At 43.7% G+C, this 18563-nt stretch overlaps 1 protein-coding gene across 3 annotated transcripts in view; it reads right to left on the reverse strand.

Moving 5' to 3' along the window:
* Window positions 1–391: 391 nt before the first annotated feature.
* The window catches only part of LOC110535593 (RNA-binding protein 33), a 47289-nt gene continuing 29117 nt past the window's right edge, over window positions 392–18563 (reverse strand). For 2 of the 3 annotated variants that reach the window (XM_021620683.2, XM_021620682.2), the window contains exons 12-19: window positions 17090–17457; window positions 15944–16237; window positions 15409–15711; window positions 13944–14582; window positions 6550–6717; window positions 5442–5711; window positions 5180–5268; window positions 392–5037 (exon numbers count right to left, since the gene is read on the reverse strand). In XM_021620683.2, the coding sequence (XP_021476358.1) occupies window positions 4989–5037; window positions 5180–5268; window positions 5442–5711; window positions 6550–6717; window positions 13944–14582; window positions 15409–15711; window positions 15944–16237; window positions 17090–17457 (2180 nt within the window). In that variant the 3' untranslated portion in view covers window positions 392–4988. The remainder of the gene's footprint in view (window positions 5038–5179; window positions 5269–5441; window positions 5712–6549; window positions 6718–13943; window positions 14583–15408; window positions 15712–15943; window positions 16238–17089; window positions 17458–18563) is intronic. The other variant, XM_021620684.2, reaches the window with a different exon arrangement.

Genomic DNA, 18563 nt, shown 5'->3' on the forward strand with positions numbered 1-18563 from the left:
GAGCAATCGTCCGGCATTTCTGAAAACACAACTTGGTTTCATAGGGGTTATGTAGCCGCAATGGCAGATTGAATTATGGCTGCTTGAAAATGGATGTTTCCATTAAAGGTGTTAGTGGAAACAGTTTTGATGGGTTGCATCTAATGTTTCCACCAACCACTAGGTGTCTCTGCAACACTGTAGATGCTTGGTAGTAACTTGGAAAAAGCTAGAGCCCCAAAAGAGCACATGACCACAATCTTCAAAGGAAGTGGTAATAACATAGAAATACGTTTATAAGCATAACTTTAGCATATTTCTTATCTGCTTCTAGTAAGCTCTTTATACTACTACTATTATGATTATCTTCATCACTCTAGACAAGTTATTTCAAGAAAAACAAAAGACAAAATACATTTAAGTGTTTATTTAGGTAAGAACCACTTAACTATTCAACCAAGTACATTGTAGCTTGTATATTTCGTAAAAATCATTTAACTGTTCAACGTGTTGCGTCAATATTCAGTGTACAAACGCATCACAGGCAAACATTTCACGGACAAACACTGAAGTTTTTAAACAACATTGCACCACATACTTTGGGGTTGTACAATCTTGACGGATCAACATGTCTTCCAACACAAATGTGAAACATACATTTTGGTATCTTTTTTTTTTCAACGATTCAAGTCCGTTTTTTTCAGTGCTTGACAATATCACACCGCACAAGAAAATCAGTGTAGTACCTTTTCCACGATCCAACCAAACATTTGAATGCCGAGCATAGCTGGCATGAGTTGGGTGGAGTGGAAGCGAGTGGCTTTAAGTGTGTCTGATCTGTGACCCCCGGGAGTCGTCACAGAGTTGTTAACCTCCATCCATTGGGCTAACAAACAAAGGTAATCCAGGCAAGGCCCCTGCTTGATACAGAGGGTTAAGAGCAGCAACAACCACCACAATAACAACAAACCTCAACTGAGTCAATGCCAACCTTGGGGGAGGGGGGGGGGGGTAGGGTTACAGGAAAAGAGGTTGGAATAAGGAGAAGTCTGGCCACGGGTGTTTGAGGTCCAAAACCATGCTGCAAAATTGACAGAATTATCAAGATGAGGAAAAATGTGTCAATTGTGTTCTCACAGGACCTGCAAATCAAACATATAGTGTTAGCATTGACGCAAGGTGTGTTAGCATTGACGCAAGGTGTCAGTGGGCGGGATCCAACCTATAACGGAGAGAAGGAGTGGTTACTCTGCAAAACACAAAGCGCTTTCTGGATCCCATCCAAAACACCTGAGAAGAATAACAAAATGTTAGTCGATCCGACATCTTTTAAACTTCAGATTAAACTTCGTCCCCAACTGTCTTGTTTTGGCCGTGGTAACATTGTAAAGCAGCATAGCAGTTCACTGGATGTTCCAGGGCGAAAACCATCAACATTTTAAAAATTAAAAATAACCAATAGCAAAAACAATAAGACAATATGAGCAGATCAGTCAATCACTAAGACACTATGTAACATCTCGTTTAAAATCTAAATTAGTGCAGCTTTAAATAAAAAAAGAAAAAATCATCAACATTAAAACCGCTAAAGAGGAGTGCTCCAAACCTGATGACATAAAAATCATTACGTTCACCATAAAGTTCATGCAAGTACATTGGCAATAAAAACCTTAGAAAGAAGGTACAAATAGGTCCAATATGAACCTGTTCTCCGTTACCAGACATAACTTATGTCGTATACTAATGTGACTTAAATGGCATAGCCGATACTTTAAAAAAAAAATCCATAGGATTCAGAATTAAAATTCAATACAGTTAGAAAAAGCAAACAAAAGGAACAAAACAAAACTAGGTCAGTTGAGTCAACGTGAAACCACGAAAGGGGAACAGCGACAAACAAAACCACTTAAAAATTGTACTCAGCATCGTGTACCCTTCTACGTCTTGCAGAAAACCACAAGATTTAGCCTTACAGTTAATACTATAGGCATTTAAAATACGTTGTAAATTATCAGTGCTGAGTGTTGGAGGTTAATTCCATATATACTATGAATAAGTATACTCAAATAATTGACTACAATAGATTCCTTGCCACAAATAATGGCATATTATTGTACCAAATTGGTATGTAATGGAAATATGGAGCCTACGTTAAAAAGTACCTCATCTTACTGATACACCTAGATCCCAAGGTTCATTGCGCAACGGGCAATTGTTAAAGGATTTGGTAAAACACAGCACAGGGAGGGGAGTCAACGCATGAAACAATACCAGGGGGATAAAAACTAAACAATTACCTTGAGAAAAATATTAGATCACAATGAATGACAGCTTGCATCAGAACTGAGCTTCATCGTAAAGCACAAGACACATAGACATTAGACACACAGACAAAGTTGTGGGCTGGAGAAGTTAAATCGGCTTCACATACCCATATCTTCATGGTATATATATAGGCCATATTTTATTTATTTCCCCTTAAAAAAAAGTATTCAAATATCTACGAACAGAAACGGGGTCCAGGGTCTCTTCAGTTTTGGTTCAACACACAAACGAAACACTAGTAGAATAATTCAAGTCTGGACACATCAGGTTTTTTTTTTATATAGATATATATATATAAAAAGTGAACTTGATACAACAAAGCACATAACGAGAACTCAAAACAGCGATAAACATTCGGTGAAAGTTCTACTTGTTTGGTGTTATGTACATTACTAATACACTGATAATGGTTGCCCCCACACCTTTCCGAAGCAGAAAATGTATTGCTCTGAACGACTTGAACGAAAACATACAAAATAACGCAATTACACTGCGACTGTTCTATTCTCTTTTCTTATTACTCGAGGTTTGCCACTTTCGGAAGCAAGGAAATGTCAACAATATTTTCTAAATAAAAACTTCACTACACCTGGAGTAACTACAACACTGGAGTATGTATACGTCATCTTCAGAAGTAAATTGGACTTTGTTGCACCAGATACCAGGTTTCCGTAAACCTGAAATGGATCAATACCAAATCAAATTAACTACTGAAGGAAGGGAACATCCTCATGACATCAAAAGACCTGTGTGTGTGTGCGTTATGTATGCATGCATGTATGTGTTCATTAATCTAGATAATCACTCAGCATAGAAAGAGTTTGTAAATCAATTTTGTTCTGGAAAGTAAAAAAAAAAAAAAAAAAAAAAAAAACTCAAACGTCCTCTTTCCTTTTGCGGCTTGGTGTTCTTATCAGAATGCTAAACTACAATGAGATTGTCAAGACTGCTATGACATTTTTAATTCTGGCCAAACACAAAAACAACAAACCAGTATCCTTGTTTTACGATTAAATCAAAAGTAAAGTTTACTATTAAATTAAAGCTCTATATGAATATCAGCTAGTCAGAAAGTCATGCAAACCAGACCAAACCAGGCTTCCAACTGTTCCTAAATGAGCCATATCAATAGTTTTCAGAATATAAATCAGCCAACAACATTCATTGTATCAGTGATCCAACACAGATAAATATGAATTTATAGCAACTCAAACAAATCTGCTACAATGTCAAAATGTACCCTGCAAAAATCGGGAAGCTTCATAAGGTCTTTATTTTTCCAATCAATCTGTGAAAGATATTGTTGACATAGTTTTATAGCCTACCGGCCATACTCAGCATTTCAATCATTATCCCAAAGGACCATTATCCCAATCAAAAATCTTTAAAACAGAACTTGTAACGATAATTTATTCTGGAGCACACCCACTAAACCTGACATGTACCAATGAAATCAGAATATGCTAAAAAAAATATATATACAAAACTAAAGTTGAGTGCATCAGAAAAGTAAAATAATGTCTAAAACCCATTTCGAGATCGCACCAATGTAGGCGGGCCTATTCGTGTTTAACCAATTAAAAGACTAAATAAAAATCTCAATGATCAAGTAACGTTACCGGCCAAAATGGACTCTTCAGAGTGAGAAGGAAAATGAAACCAGTCTTTACCAGTGAATGTCATTTAACTTTAAAGTACAGAAGAAAACCTAAAGTATAGACACTATTATCCACGTTATCCAGTCTTAATGTTAGGAACAAGATCTTACTATATTTTGTACGGCCAGTCAATCTAGATTCTATTCGAACAACCTTGGAACCATTACCTGGTGCATGTGTACGTTTGAATCATCCCCATCATCATACCCTCAAACTGCATTTGACCAGAATTTCTATTAATGGCTTTAACACGTTCCTACATGTTCTCCACTAGGCAGTGCCATTTACCCAGAAACTAAACGCCGCTTGAGGAAGGGGCCTAAAAGCCACCCCATAGTGTACACAATCATTATCAAATGCTGCCATCTATAGGAGGAAAATGGCACTGCCAGAAGGAAAATGATGTCGTGGCAAGCCTCGCTCCTCTTCTACACCTGCTTTATTCAAGTAGCTTTCTTCGAATCCAAAACACCTGTTCAGAAAATGAGCAAAATCTTGAGGTACAGCGTAAAACAATAGCCTATACACAGGCAGATCTCCAAAACTCTTCTCTCAAACTGGTGATATCGATGGTGTTCACAACTGAGCCGAGGATGGGAGCAACCATTATCCAGTGTCAACCACTACCTCTTGTTGTCGTTAGTGCCCGATGCACAAACCTTTTACTCAAACCTTTTCTCATATCTCACATTTCTTCTGTCACAGTTTGAACGTCACCAGCTCGGCGACCATGAACATATTGTCACATGAAACGGGCATTGAACCTCCCCCCCTTGACAGCAATTCAACTATGAGAAGAAAAAAACATGCTGCTTTGTGCTGAGGATTTCCACAGTAGACAGTCTGCAGGCGAGGCGGTTGGGGGTGCTTGTTGTGAGGAGGATGAGGGTACGGTGTAGGTTAGTGTTCCATAGGGACGTGGTTACATCGAGCTGAAGGAGCTGTACACGGGGGCCTCATGGTTGAATAAGCATCTGACTCGACGTCCCCGCACTGGGCGCTCGCCGCCTCCCTCTACCGCTCACTTCAGCCGTCAATCAGTGACACGTCAATGTGCGACAAATCTATCATATGCCTGTATGGTTACAAAAGGAGGATGTCTCGTTGAGTAAGCTTTCTAATTTGGCGTTAGGTGTAGGCCCTATTTTTAGAGAGATGACCTCATTAGGATTTGTGGGTTTTAAAAAGGGGAGAGTGAAACAAAGTGGTTTATTTACCTGTTGAAGCTGACTTGGAAACTCAGGGCATGCTGGGGATTGTGAAATTTGGCAATAGCTTTCCTCTGATGGGGCAGCATTTTGAACATCTGCAGCCAAATAAGCAGAAGAAGGGAAGAGCATGCGTTTAGAACAGGGCAGCTGCTGCTACTCTCATCTCAAGCTTCTCTCATCCATATTGGGCCCTGGTTGAAAGTAGCACACTATATGTGGAGAAAAGGGTGTCGTTTGGGACACAGCCATGGGGGGGAGGGAGGCATACCTGGATGGGGCCGATGGAGTTGAGCAGGTTTTGGAGCTGCGTGTCCGTGGTGGATGTAGACAGGCCGTCTATGGACACAGTGCAGGCCTGGCTGTCCCCCGTCCCCGCCCCTCGCTGATTCTGTCTGGTGGGCATCAGGCGCCCACACCCCAGCTGACCCGCTCCTCCTGCCACCGCTGCCCCTCTGGCTCTGCCACGCCCACACCCCAGCTGACCCGCTCCTCCGGCCCCCGCTGCTCCTCTGGCTCTGCCACGCCCAGGGACAACCACCTGTACCAGGCAGGGAGGAAAGCAAAGGGGGGGGGGGGAAGAGAGGAAACTGCTTGAACCTCTTATGCAAGCATGTTGATGTTTTAATTCCGTATCCAGCCGAGTGGAGACGAGATGTCTGACACATCTACCAGGGTCTACTGTTTTTCAGCATGAGTGAAAATTCAACAACCGGATGGTTTTCCACCCTTCTATTTCCCCAAACACCTCCAGGCTGCAGAGCTGCTTTTTCTCGATTGACTCATCATATTTCTACATACGGCGTCAACGTCAAGCCATGACGACTGCTGCCTGCGCGCATCTGCTGCATCGAGGGCGAGACCCCAGAGTACAGAGAAGAGAACCAGCCAGGCATCATGGTGGCTGACTTCCCCCGGTCAGCGTCGCCGAGCTGAAGGTGTCTGCCGAGACGGCGGGCTGCTGACAGGCGTGCAGAGATGCCAGGAGACGCTGTGTAGCATCTGTGTTACGCCGACTCTCAGCTTGTCAACATTACAATACCTGGCATACTAGCCTGGCATATTACTAGAGCTACTCCAAAATGGTAAACCTACTAAATGGCAGGGGAATGCCAGAGGTATAAAAAACATAGCGAGACCTAGGTACCGCTCCTATCCAAAACACAACACCCGTCCTTAACAAATATGACAGTGTTAGACAATTTTGTATAATTTCATCAGAGGAAACGCATGTTCTGTCCAAAATGGCACCCCATATGGCTCTGGTCAAAAGTAATGCACTATGTAAGGAATAGGGTGCCATTTGGGAAATGTTAAATTTTTTGTATTTTGTGTAGTGGTGGAAATGGGGCTAAGTGTGAGGAGGGAGAACAACCTACCCTGTTGCCCAGGCCCCCTCTGTCCCCCTGTGTGACCAGGCCCTGTATGGGTTGTCCTCCGGGGGGGTTGGCCAAGGTTATCTTCCTCACTGGGCCCTGGCGGAGATGGGGGGCTGGCCTGGTGGCCTGCTGCTGGATGGGGGTGCTGATACCACTCACATCTGCTCCCTGGAGATCACACAGCACAGGGAAAAATAAATAGATTGCAGGGCTGTGTCCCAAATTGCACCCTATTCCCTATATACAGTGCGTTCAGAAAGTATTCATACCCCTTGCCATTTTCCGCATTTTGTTGTTACAGTCTGAATTTAGAATGGATTAAATTGACATTTGTCACTGGCCTACACCCAATACCTCATAATGTCAAAGTGGAACTATGCTTTTGACATTTGTACAAATTAATAAATAATTAAAAGCCAAAATGTCTTGAGTTAGTAAGTATTCAACGACTTTGTTATGGCAAGCCTAAATAAGTTCAGGTGTAAAAATGTGCTTAACAAGTCACATAAGTTGCATGGACACACTCGGTGTGCAATAATAGTGTATCAACAAAAAATAATATAAAAAAAATATTGGATGAAACATTGAATTTGGCACTACTGCTATTAGCCAACAGAAACGCATTGAATAACAGATTCAATACATGGAGTAACATATGGTCCCAAAAAATATCAAAAAGAAATTTGTCAGTCTGTCAGTATCCTAGGACATCTACTTTGTACAGTTGTGGCCAAAATTTTTGAGAATGACACAAATATACATTTTCACAAAGTCTGCTGCCTCAGTTTGTATGATGTCAATTTGCATATACTCCAGAATGTTATGAAGAGTGATCAGATGAATTACAATTAATTGCAAAGTCCCTCTTTGCCATGCAAAGGAACTGAATCCCCCAAAAACATTTCCACTGCATTTCAGCCCTGCCACAAAAGGACCAGTGATTCTCTCGTTAACACAGGTGTGAGTGTTGACGAGGACAAGGCTGGAGATCACTCTGTCATGCTAATTGAGTTCGAACAGACTGGAAGCTAACAGACTGGAAGCTTCAAAAGGAGGGTGGTAATTGGAATCATTGTTCTTCCTCTGTCAACCATGGTTACCTGCAAGGAAACACGTGCCGTCATCATTGCTTTGCACAAAAAGGGCTTCACACGCAAGGATATTGCTGCCAGTAAGATTGTACCTAAATCAACCATTTACCAGATCATCAAGAACTTCAAGGAGTGTGGTTCAATTGTTGTGAAGAAGGCTTCAGGGCGCCCAAGAAAGTCCAGCAAGTGCCAGGACCGTCTCCTAAAGTTGATTCAGCTGCGGATCGGGGCACCACCAATACAGAGCTTGCTCAGGAATGGCAGCAGGCAGGTGTGAGTGCATCTGCACGCACAGTGAGGCAAAGACTTTTGGAGGATGGCCTGGTGTCAAGAAGGGCAGCAAAGAAGCCACTTCTCTCCAGGAAAAACATCAGGGACAGACTGATATTCTGCAAAAGCTACAGGGATTGGACTGCTGAGGACTGGGGTAAAGTCATTTTCTCTGATGAATACCCTTTCTGATTGTTTGGGGCATCCAGAAAAAAGCTTGTCCGGAGAACACAAGGTGAGCGCTACCATCAGTCCTGTGTCATGCCAACAGTAAAGCATCCTGAGACCATTCATGTGTGGGGTTACTTCTCAGCCAAGGGAGTGGGCTCACTCACCATTTTGCCTAAGAACACAGCCATGAATAAAGAACGGTACCAACACATCCTCCGAGAGCAACTTCTCCCAACCACCCAGGAACAGTTTGGAGACGAACAATGCCTTTTCCAGCATGATGGAGCACCTTGCCATTGAGGCAAAAGTGATAACTAAGTGGCTCGGGGAACAAAACATTGATATTTTGGGTCCATGGCCAGGAAACTCCCCAGACCTTAATCCCATTGAGAACTTGTGGTCAATCCTCAAGAGGCGGGTGGACAAACAAAACCCTACATATTCTGACAAACTCCAAGCATTGATTATGCAAGAATGGCCTGCCATCAGTCAGGATGTGGCCCAGAAGTTAACTGACAGCATGCCAGGGCAGATTGCAGAGGTCTTGAAAAAGAAGGGTCAACACTGCAAATATTGACACTTTGCATCAACTTAATGTAATTGTCAATAAAAGCCTTTGACACTTATGAAATGCTTGTAATTATACTTCAGTATTCCATAGTAACATCTGACAAAAATATATAAAGACACTGAAGCAGCAACCGTTGTGAAAATTAATATTTGTGTCATTCTCAAAACTTTTGGCCAAGACTGTATACAACACAAGTAATTTTTCCAACAATTGTTTACAGACAGATTATTTCACTTATAATTCACTGCTTCACAATTCCAGTGGGTCAGAAGTTTACATACACTAAGTTGACTGTGCCTTGAAACAGCTTGGAAAAATCCAGAAATTAATGTCATGGCCTTAGAAGCTTCTGATAGGCTAATTGACATCATTTGAGTCAATTGGAGGTGTACCTGTTGATATATTTCAAGGCCTTCCTTCAAACTCAGTGCCTCTTTACTTGATATCATGAGAAAATCAAAAGAAATCAGCCAAGACCTCAGAAAATAAATTGGAGACCTCCGCAAGTCTGGTTCATCCTTGGGAGCAATTTCCAAACGCCTGAAGGTACCACGTTCATCTGTACAAACAATAGTACGCAAGTATAAACACCATGGGACCACTCAGCCGTCATACCGCTCAGGAAGGAGACGCGTTCCGTCTCCTAAAGATAAACGTACTTTGGTGCGAAAAGTGCAAATCAATCACAGAACAACAGCAAAAGACCCTGTGAAGATGCTGGAGGAAACAGGTACAAAAGTATCTATATCCACCGTAAAACGAGTCCTATATCAACATAACCTGAAAGGCAGCAAACGAGTCCTATATCAACATAACCTGAAAGGCAGCCCAGCAAGGAAGAAGCCAATGCTCCAAAACCGACATAATAAAGCCAAACTACGGTTTGCAACTGCACATGGGGACAAAGATCATACTTTTTGGAAAAATGTCCTCTGGTCTGATGAAACAAAAATAGAACTGTTTGGCCATAATGACCATCGTTATGTTTGGAGGAAAAAGGGAGAGGCTTGCAAGCCGAAGAACAAAATCTCAACCGTCAAGCACATTGGTAGCAGCATCATGATGTGGAGGTGCTTTGCTGCAGGATGGACTGGTGCACTTCACAAAATAGATGGCATCATGAGGTAGAAAAATGATGTGGATATATTGAAGCAACATCTCAAGACATCAACGCTTGGTTGCAAATGGGTCTTCCAAATGGACAACGACCCCAAGCATACTTCCAAAGACAAAATGTGACAAAATGGCTTCAGGACAACAAAGTCGAGGTATTGGAGTGGACATCAAAGCCCTTACCTCAATCTATAGAAAATATGTGGGTAGAATTGAAAAAGCGTGTGCGAGCAGGGAGGCCTACAAACCTGACTCATATACACCAGCTCTGTCAGGAGGAAGGGGCCAAAATTCACCCAATTTATTGTGGGAAGCTTGTGGAAGGCTACCTGAAACATTTGACCCAAGTTAAACAATTTAAAGGCAATGCTACCAAATACTAATTTAGTGTATGTAAACTTCTGACCCACTGGGAATGTGATGAAAGAAATAAAAGCTAAAATAAATAATTCTCTCTAGTATTATTCTGACATTTCACATTCTTAAAATAAAGTGGTGATCCTAACTGACCTAAGACAATGAATATTTACTAGGATTAAATGTCAAGAATTGTGAAAAACTTCCGACTTCAACTGTATATCTGAGAGATCAAATAAATTATTTATTTATCCCCTTATTTTAGGCACTAAACTCCATATATACTTCCATTCATTTTTTAAACGAGTACCAGGGACCTTATGATAAGTCTTAGTAGTGGTCATAATAGTTTGCAGGCCAAACCGTTACAGATGTTTTTGTAAGAAGAACGATTTACGGGATGTCACATGGTCTGACAAACACCGCTCTAGCTCTGCCACCTTTCACCGCAGATGTGGAAATGTAATATTGGCGGGTGCGGTGGATTGAGACGCATCCCAGGCAACAAAAAACCCCAGATATCTTTAGCTTAAACAGACGGATTTTGATAATAATGTTTTGTTATCATGTTAGATTTCTGTAGGGGCGCGGAAATTGTAGGCCAAGGGTCAACATGATTTTTTTGTGACTACCTCATCTCCGTAGACCAGGGAGGTTTTGCTATGGTTGGCTAAGAAGGGCACCTATTGGTAGATGGGCAAAATAAAAAGCAGACATTGAATATCTCTTTGAGCATGATGAAGTTATTTATTACACTTTGGATAGTGTATCAATACACCATGTCACTACAAAGATACAGGCGTCCTTCCTAACAGAGCTGCCGGAGAGAAAGGACACCACTTAGGGATTTAACCATGATGCCAATGGTGACTTTAAAACAGTTACAGAGTTTAATGGCTGCGATAGAAGGAAACTGAGGATGGATCAAAAGAAGTCTGTACAGAATAAAACATGTTCCAAAACATGCATCCTGTTTGCAACAAAAGTAATACTGCAAAAAATGTGGTAAAGCTTTGTCCTGAAAACAAAGTGTTATGTTTGGGACAAATCTGCTAAAAGTCCAGAGTATCACTCTCCATATTTTCAAGCATATGGGTGGCTGCATCATGTTATGGTTATGCTTGTAATCTTTAAGGACTGGAAAGTTTTTCAGGAAATAAAAAAAAAAAGAGTTAAGCATAGGCAAAATCCTAGAGGAAAACCTGGTTCAGTCTGCTTTCCACCAGACACTGGGAGACGAATTTACCTTTCAGCAGGACAATAACCTAAAACACAAGGACACACTTACACTGGAGTTGCATACCAAGAAGATAGTTAAAGTTCCTGAGTGGCTTTGACTTAAATCTACTTGAAAATCGATGGCAAGACCTGAAAATGGTTGTCTAGCAATGATCAACAACCAATGACAGAGCTTGAAGAATTTTGAAAAGAATAATGGGCAAATGTTGCACAATCCAAGTGTGGAAAGCTCTTAGAGACTCACCTATAGAGACTCACAGCTGTTATCGCTGCCAAAGGTGCTTGGGGGTGTGAATACTTCAGTAAATTATATAAATCTGTATTTCAATATCAATAAATGTTCTAAAATGTCATGTTTTTACTTTGTCATTATGGGGTATTGTGTGTAGATGGGTGAACAACAATTATATATCATCCATTTTGAATTCAGGCTGAAACACAACAAAATGTGGAATAAGTCAAGTGGTATGAATACTTTGTGAAGGCACTGCACTCCTTTTGACTGTAGTGCACTACCCATAGGGGGCTCTGGTCAGAAGTTGTACACTTTGTAGGGAATAGGTTGCCATTTCGGACATATACCCTCTGATCGATTGCCTTTCCACACATTTCTTGGTTTTAACACACAGTTAGTTATACAGTGTATTGTCCGACTGGAGTCCTAAGTCCTTGAAATCAACACAAGTGCCCGGCGATGCAGAGAACACAGACCGATCACGGATTCCAGAATGGTTGAAAAAGATCCTGCCAAAATGGACTGCCAAAGCAATGTCTGAAGCGAGTCTGGCTTCCCCGTTCACACCTCACAATACCCATGAAGACATTAGCTTTGAGGTGGAGCAGTGTGGGCCTCATGCTGTGAATGGATACAACACGGAATGGTGGGATGGACACACTCGTTATTAAATAGAGTTACAGATAGCTAGGGCTGTGCAGCCTACGATTACCATGCTTATACACACACGACACACAAACACGCACAGGCTGACACAGCTGAAAGGTCGTCTCTCGTCTCCTCTCTTATTCTAAATGTGACAGATCAATACCGGGGAGGGAGAGAACGGTGGAGAGAAAGACAGCAGTGATATATATGACTGACCCGTCTCTTGCCCCCCCCCCCCCCCCCCCCCCCCCCCAGCAAATGGATTAATCCTCCTATAGAAATCTACAGCTGCTGATTGCACCCATCAGATGCTAAGCTGCATTACAACCGAGTGACATGTTCCCTGTTCCTTTACCCCTCCCCCTCTACTCCCCACCCCACTTGCTTTTGTGCCGCGTGTTGCATTGTAGGGCCCTGTTCTGTCTGATGAAAATTAAATTTCCCCCTTATCTGCGCTGCCTAAGCTATACAAATCCAAATCCCTCAAAAGTGGTGACTCTTTTTTACACACAGGTATTATGGCGCAGAGCCGCCCTGTTAAAGGAAGATTAATTGCCACGTGTCGGGGGTTGACGGTTGACGTTTCTATAGCTCACACACCTGAGAGACGGCTGATGGAGAGCGCGAGAGGGAGGGAGAGAGAAGGAGAGAGCGAGGGAAAGAACATCGTCAGGCTGCCGTCGATGACAGCGGAACAATGTGGAAGAGAGAGCATCAGGAGAATCTGCTTTTCAGCACAGCTATGGGCTCCCTCCCCCTCTCTCGTTCTTCCTCTGAGATGCGGCACTTCAGATAGCTCGGCACAGGTTTCTATTAACGCGGCTGACACCCAGTTATCTTAATCTAAGGCAGCAGAGAGAGAGAGAGAGAGAGAGCCTGCGATTCAGCCTTTACAGCCTTATCCTCTGGGATGGCGGCAACGCAGCTTACTCCAAAATACCATCACATCTCACAAAGGCCTCAACAACAAATATGAATGTTTGAACACAAAGCCATTTCCAGTTTACAAACGAGATGAATTCATAATTAAGGCGGCAGTGACTTGATCAAATGAGAATAAAATGAGCGACGCTGACAAAGGAGGGATTGAATCGGGGACACAGTTGGCTTATAACGCTCTTTTCTGTTTTACACTTCCAAGTTCCCTTGTCTTTATCTTTTTGCCTTTAAAAAGGACAGACACCAACCTTTGAGGGCAGTGGACTGGTGTCGCTACCAAATAAATGCGATAAATGTCAGATGAATGCCAGACAGTTTATTGACTGGCGCCTTTCATTGTTTAAAAGGTAAGATTGGTGTGGAAGCACCTAATCCTCAATACCACCACTCAAACAAAGGGAATCAGACACTTTGGATCCATTTTGGCAAAATGAAACCGACAGAGATATGTCATTCCGAATAGGTTACAAAAAATGAGTTCCTCCTAGGGAGTGAGTGACATTTAAAAGTATCTGGAAATTCTTGAGTTGAATTCAAGGGAACAATGATGGAGGGTGGAGAGACAAAGGCACTAACCAAACAATAAAGATACCGTTTGTCTAAGGTTGTAAAATTCCAGTACATTTTCCCAAATGTCCATGTTTTCCAGATATCCTTGTTAAAGGATTTCAGATTTCCCTCCTGATTCCATGAATCTCAGAGAATTTTGCAATCCTATATTTATCAAGTCTAAAAACAAATGGCCAAACCAGACACTCACCCCTCCTAGAAGCTTGACAACTCTAACTTTCTGTGGGATGTGTGGCCCCGCTCTGTCTCCACTATTGGCTCGCTGCATCACAGTTCTCTTCACCCCTGACTTAGGCCCCAGAGCCTGGGCCTGGCCTGGACTCAATCCTGCCATCAGGGCTCCCTGCATGGGCATGTTCCCCAGGGCAGTGGGTCCCCCTGGTCTGATAGAGTTCAGCTGGGTAACGTTCCTCCTCTGCTGCTGATGTTGTTGCTGGGCCTGCTGGGTAGGGTTGGAACTGGGGCCCGTGTTCTGCCCCTGTTGTCCCCCCTGCCAGCCTGGCGCTGGGGCTTGCTGACCCGGGCCCTTGGTCATCTGCAGGCGGGTCTTCACGTTCTGGCGGAGCGCGGGGGGCGTCGGTGGAGTGCAGTTAGGAGGGAAGGCAGTAGAACCTTGCTGGGGCTGTTGGGGTTTAGGTGGAAACTGCCTCTGCTGCTGTTGTTGTTGTGGGTCACCCTGGCCGTTGATGCGCTCCAGAAGCTCCTTCTTGCGAACGCCGGCTTGCATCTGCCTCCTCATCTCCTTCCTCTTCAGGATCTCCTCCCGGAGTCGCTTCTGCTCCTCGATCTTCAGACGGTACTGCCGCGTCTCTTCATCCTCATCAGGATCCTGCAACCAACCAAACACTATGAGAAACATCACACTCACACTCTCCATGAGCTAGTAACATGGGTAGCATCCCCAATGGCACCCTATTCCCTATATAGTGCACTACTTTTGACCAAAGTTCTATGGGCACACAGTGCCCCTCAACCTATTCCCTTTATAGTGCACTACTTTCGACTAGCGCGGGTGCACTATAGGGAATAGGGTGCAGTCACAGAGCTGCAGTGGCTACCACTGGAACCGTCTAAATTGGTGTGACATTCACAGCAGTAATGAGAAGCGATACCCCAGAGAAATATACTATGATATTGATCCCGTTTCCAATGGACTCCCCGGTGAACGAGTCAACTAATTTATAACCTTATGATCGGGCCATTAATAAACAGAATAGCATTCACTGCCCCATCTAACGGAACACGTTAGCACGGCTTAATATGTCAGGTTACTGAATTTTACAGGCACAATGTCTGTCAAAATTCTCAAATTATCGCCACGCCTTAAATGTGATGGTAAAAAAATACAAAATGATTGGTGAAACTGAAGAAGCCACTTTCTCAACTATACTGAGTCACACATGAGAATCCAAGCCGTTTGCCTTTGTTTCCCCGTTTTGGCCATGACCTCAACGCCGTTTTATTTAGACACTACTTTTGTATGCGTCCCAAATGGCACCCTAATTCCCTACATAGTGCACCACTTTTGACCAGAGCCCTATTTACACTATGTAGGGAATAGGGCGCCGTTTGGGACGCACAAAAATAGTGTCTAAACAAAACGGCGTTGAGGTCATGGCCAAAACGGGGAAACAAACATGTGGTGCAGGACTGACCTGTACTGCTATGTTTGGCTGAATGCCTGTGGAATCCCTGCGAACCACCGTTCTTTCAGGTGGTCCAGGTAGCTGTGCTGCAGCCTTGTTGGCAGCAGTAGGCTGGGCTCTCCCTCTGCTACCGCCGGGGACCGGCCAAGCGTTCAGGCTCGGTCGCACCCCCGCCTGCATTGCCCTGGCAACGGGCCTGACGTTGGGCGCCGAGGCGGGGCGGACATTGTTCATGTTTTGGTTGCCAGGTGCCACGGGGAGCTCGCGGAGGTTGCTGTTGCGCTGGGGAAGGACTTTCAGTGCAGGAGGGTTCTGTGGAAGGGGGAGATTTATATTTTGTTAGTCTTTTGATCACAATCATATTCTAAAATCACTAGCCACTTCCGAACTGACATTAGCTTGATATATCTATATAACCAATGTGATTTTTTTTCTTCTGTGCACATTGGGTTTTTGATTGAAAGCAAAGCACATTGATTCCTTCGAAATAAGTTGGAACATGTCATGAATCCAAATAGTCCTACGACCGATAGTAGCTGCTCACCATCCTGGGCCTGATGGGGGCGTTCCGTTGCTGTGGGTGGGGTCCGCCAGGGTGCGTCTGTCTGGGGCTGCCGTGCTGCTGCATCTGGTGAAAGAGGGGCTGGCCCTGCCCACCCCCGTGGTGCATCATGGGGCCTTGCCGCTGCTCGTTGGGGTGGAGCTGGTGCTGTGGATGGTGGTGGGGGGGCGGCTGAGACAGGTCCTGTCTGTGGTGCTGCTGCTGTTGTTGTTGATGGGAGAGAGGCAAGTCGTGATGCTGGAGGTGCGAGTGGGGAGGGCCGTGCTGCATCAAGCCCTAGTTTTAATTTCAACGCAAAAAGACAAAGCGGGCAGAATGAGTGATTCTGACAGACAGGGTAAAAGATTGACTGTTTTGACTTACAACTTGAAACAATAAAAATAAATCAGCCACACTTCTAAAGTTCTCATATGCAGGCGATTGGAGCTTCTGTAATGAGAAACGGTTACATGCATATGATTAACCTCCAATCGGTGTCCTCATATAGCCGCGGCAACAGAGGTAGAACAATGAGCCGTACACTAGAGGGCACTCTTGTCTGCGCCTCACCATTCATACGGCATGGGAAGGTCTCTCTGAGAAATACTAGCTGTTTTAATGACCTTTTCACTAAACAGGGAATATTCAACAAGCGGTTCCAATATTTTTATAACTGAGTAAGAACGGTACAAAATTCATGAATTTAGAATAAGGACCATATTTCACATTTGATATGTATCCCAACAGGTATTGTATAATTGTTTTATTTCTTTATTGAACCTTTATTTAACTAGGCTAGTCAGTTAAGAACAAATTCTTATTTACAATGACGGCCTAGGAACAGTGGGTTAACTGCCTTGTTCAGGGGCAGAACGACAGATTTTTACCTTGTCAGCTCGAGGATTCGATCTAGCAACCTTTCGGTTACTGGCCCAACGCTCTAACCACCTGCAACCCCATAATCACTAATTGTGAAGAAGCTTGTAAAAACCCATAGTATACAATATAAACTGAAGTGATTTCCATCTATGCCCAGTAAATACAACACATACCCAGTTGTGGACCAACCCCTGAATCATTCCACTCCACCTTGCACAGGCAAAGCGCAGGCCACAGCCACACACGTTCATTGGTAGATGATTCACTTACTCTCATCCGTACCTGCATCCCAAACTGGAGCTGCTGCAGGGGGAAGGGCCCGGGGGGCACCTGCTGCTGCTGAAAGCCAGGCTGAATGTGGCCCATGAAGGGCCTGGTGTTGGGGGGTCCACCGAGCCCCGTCAGGCTGGCCATGCCCTGGTGGCCCTGGGGAGGCAGGTTGGGTCTGGGGGGCTCTCTCTGGAACAGCCCTAGCTGGCCCCCTGGACCCTGGCCTGGCTGGTTGAACCCTCCTAGGCCTGGCTGGTTGAAGGCCATGTGGCCCTGGCTGGGGATCTGATGGTTGTTACTGTTTATGAGTAAGCCAGGGTTCTGGTGCTCGAACATGTGCTGCTGTTGCCCAGGGAACCGCCCTGGGTCTATAGAACAGGAGGGGAAGTAGGAGGGAGGAAAAATCCACAACAGAGACGTCAAGTTGTTTGCTGCGTCGCCACATTTCCCACTCACTTTTAATACATCAGACAGCGACTGCCTCGAGTCTTGGCTGCATGGACTACGGCTGAGGGAAGCAGCACACATAGGCCTACATCTCTATCAACAGAAAATAACACAACACCAATATTTCATTCCACATAAGCAGTGATTTAGGAAATGTGTGATACGCTTGTATATTAGGAGCCCCGACTCATTCGAAAGCATGTCGGTGCACATACATACAGTTGCCTTCAGAAAGTATTCACACCCCTTGACTTTTTCCACATGTTGTTGTGTTATAGCCTGAATAGAACATGTATTAAATTGAGAACCTGGCCTACACAGAATACCGCATAATATAATATGATTTTCGGGATTTCTACAAATGAATTTAAAATTAAAAGCTGAAGTGTCTTGAGTCAATATGTATTCAACACCTTTGTTATGGCAAGCCTAAATAAGATTGCACACAATAAGTTGCAAAGACTGACTGACTGTGTGCAATAATGGTGTTTAACATGTTTTTTCAATGACTACCTCATATCTGTACCCCACACATACAATTAGGTCCTTCAGTCAAGCAGTAAATTTCAAACATAGATTCAACACCAGAGAGGTTTTCCAATGCCTCACAAAGAAGGGCACCTATTGGTAGATGGGGAACAAAATCTGACATTGAATATCCCTTTGAGCATGGTGAGATACAGGTGTCCTTCCTAACTCAGTTGCTGGAGAGGAAGGAAACTGCTCAGGGAATTCACCAATGGGCCAATGGTGACTATAAAACAGTTAGAGTATAATGGCTGTGATAGGAGAACACTTAGGATGGATCAACAACATTGTAGTTACTCCACAATATTAACCTAAGTGACAGTGAAAAGAAGGAAGCCTGTACAGAATAGAAATAGTCCAAAACATGCATCCTGTTTGCAACAAGGCACTAAACTAATACTGCAAAAAAAGTGGGAAAGTAATTAACTTTTTGTCCTGAATACAAAGTGTTATGTTTGGGGCAAATCCAATACAACACAATACTGACTACCACACCACA

The sequence above is a fragment of the Oncorhynchus mykiss genome, chromosome 11 (genome assembly GCF_013265735.2).
Source record: "Oncorhynchus mykiss isolate Arlee chromosome 11, USDA_OmykA_1.1, whole genome shotgun sequence".
Classification (NCBI taxonomy): Eukaryota; Metazoa; Chordata; class Actinopteri; order Salmoniformes; family Salmonidae; genus Oncorhynchus; species Oncorhynchus mykiss.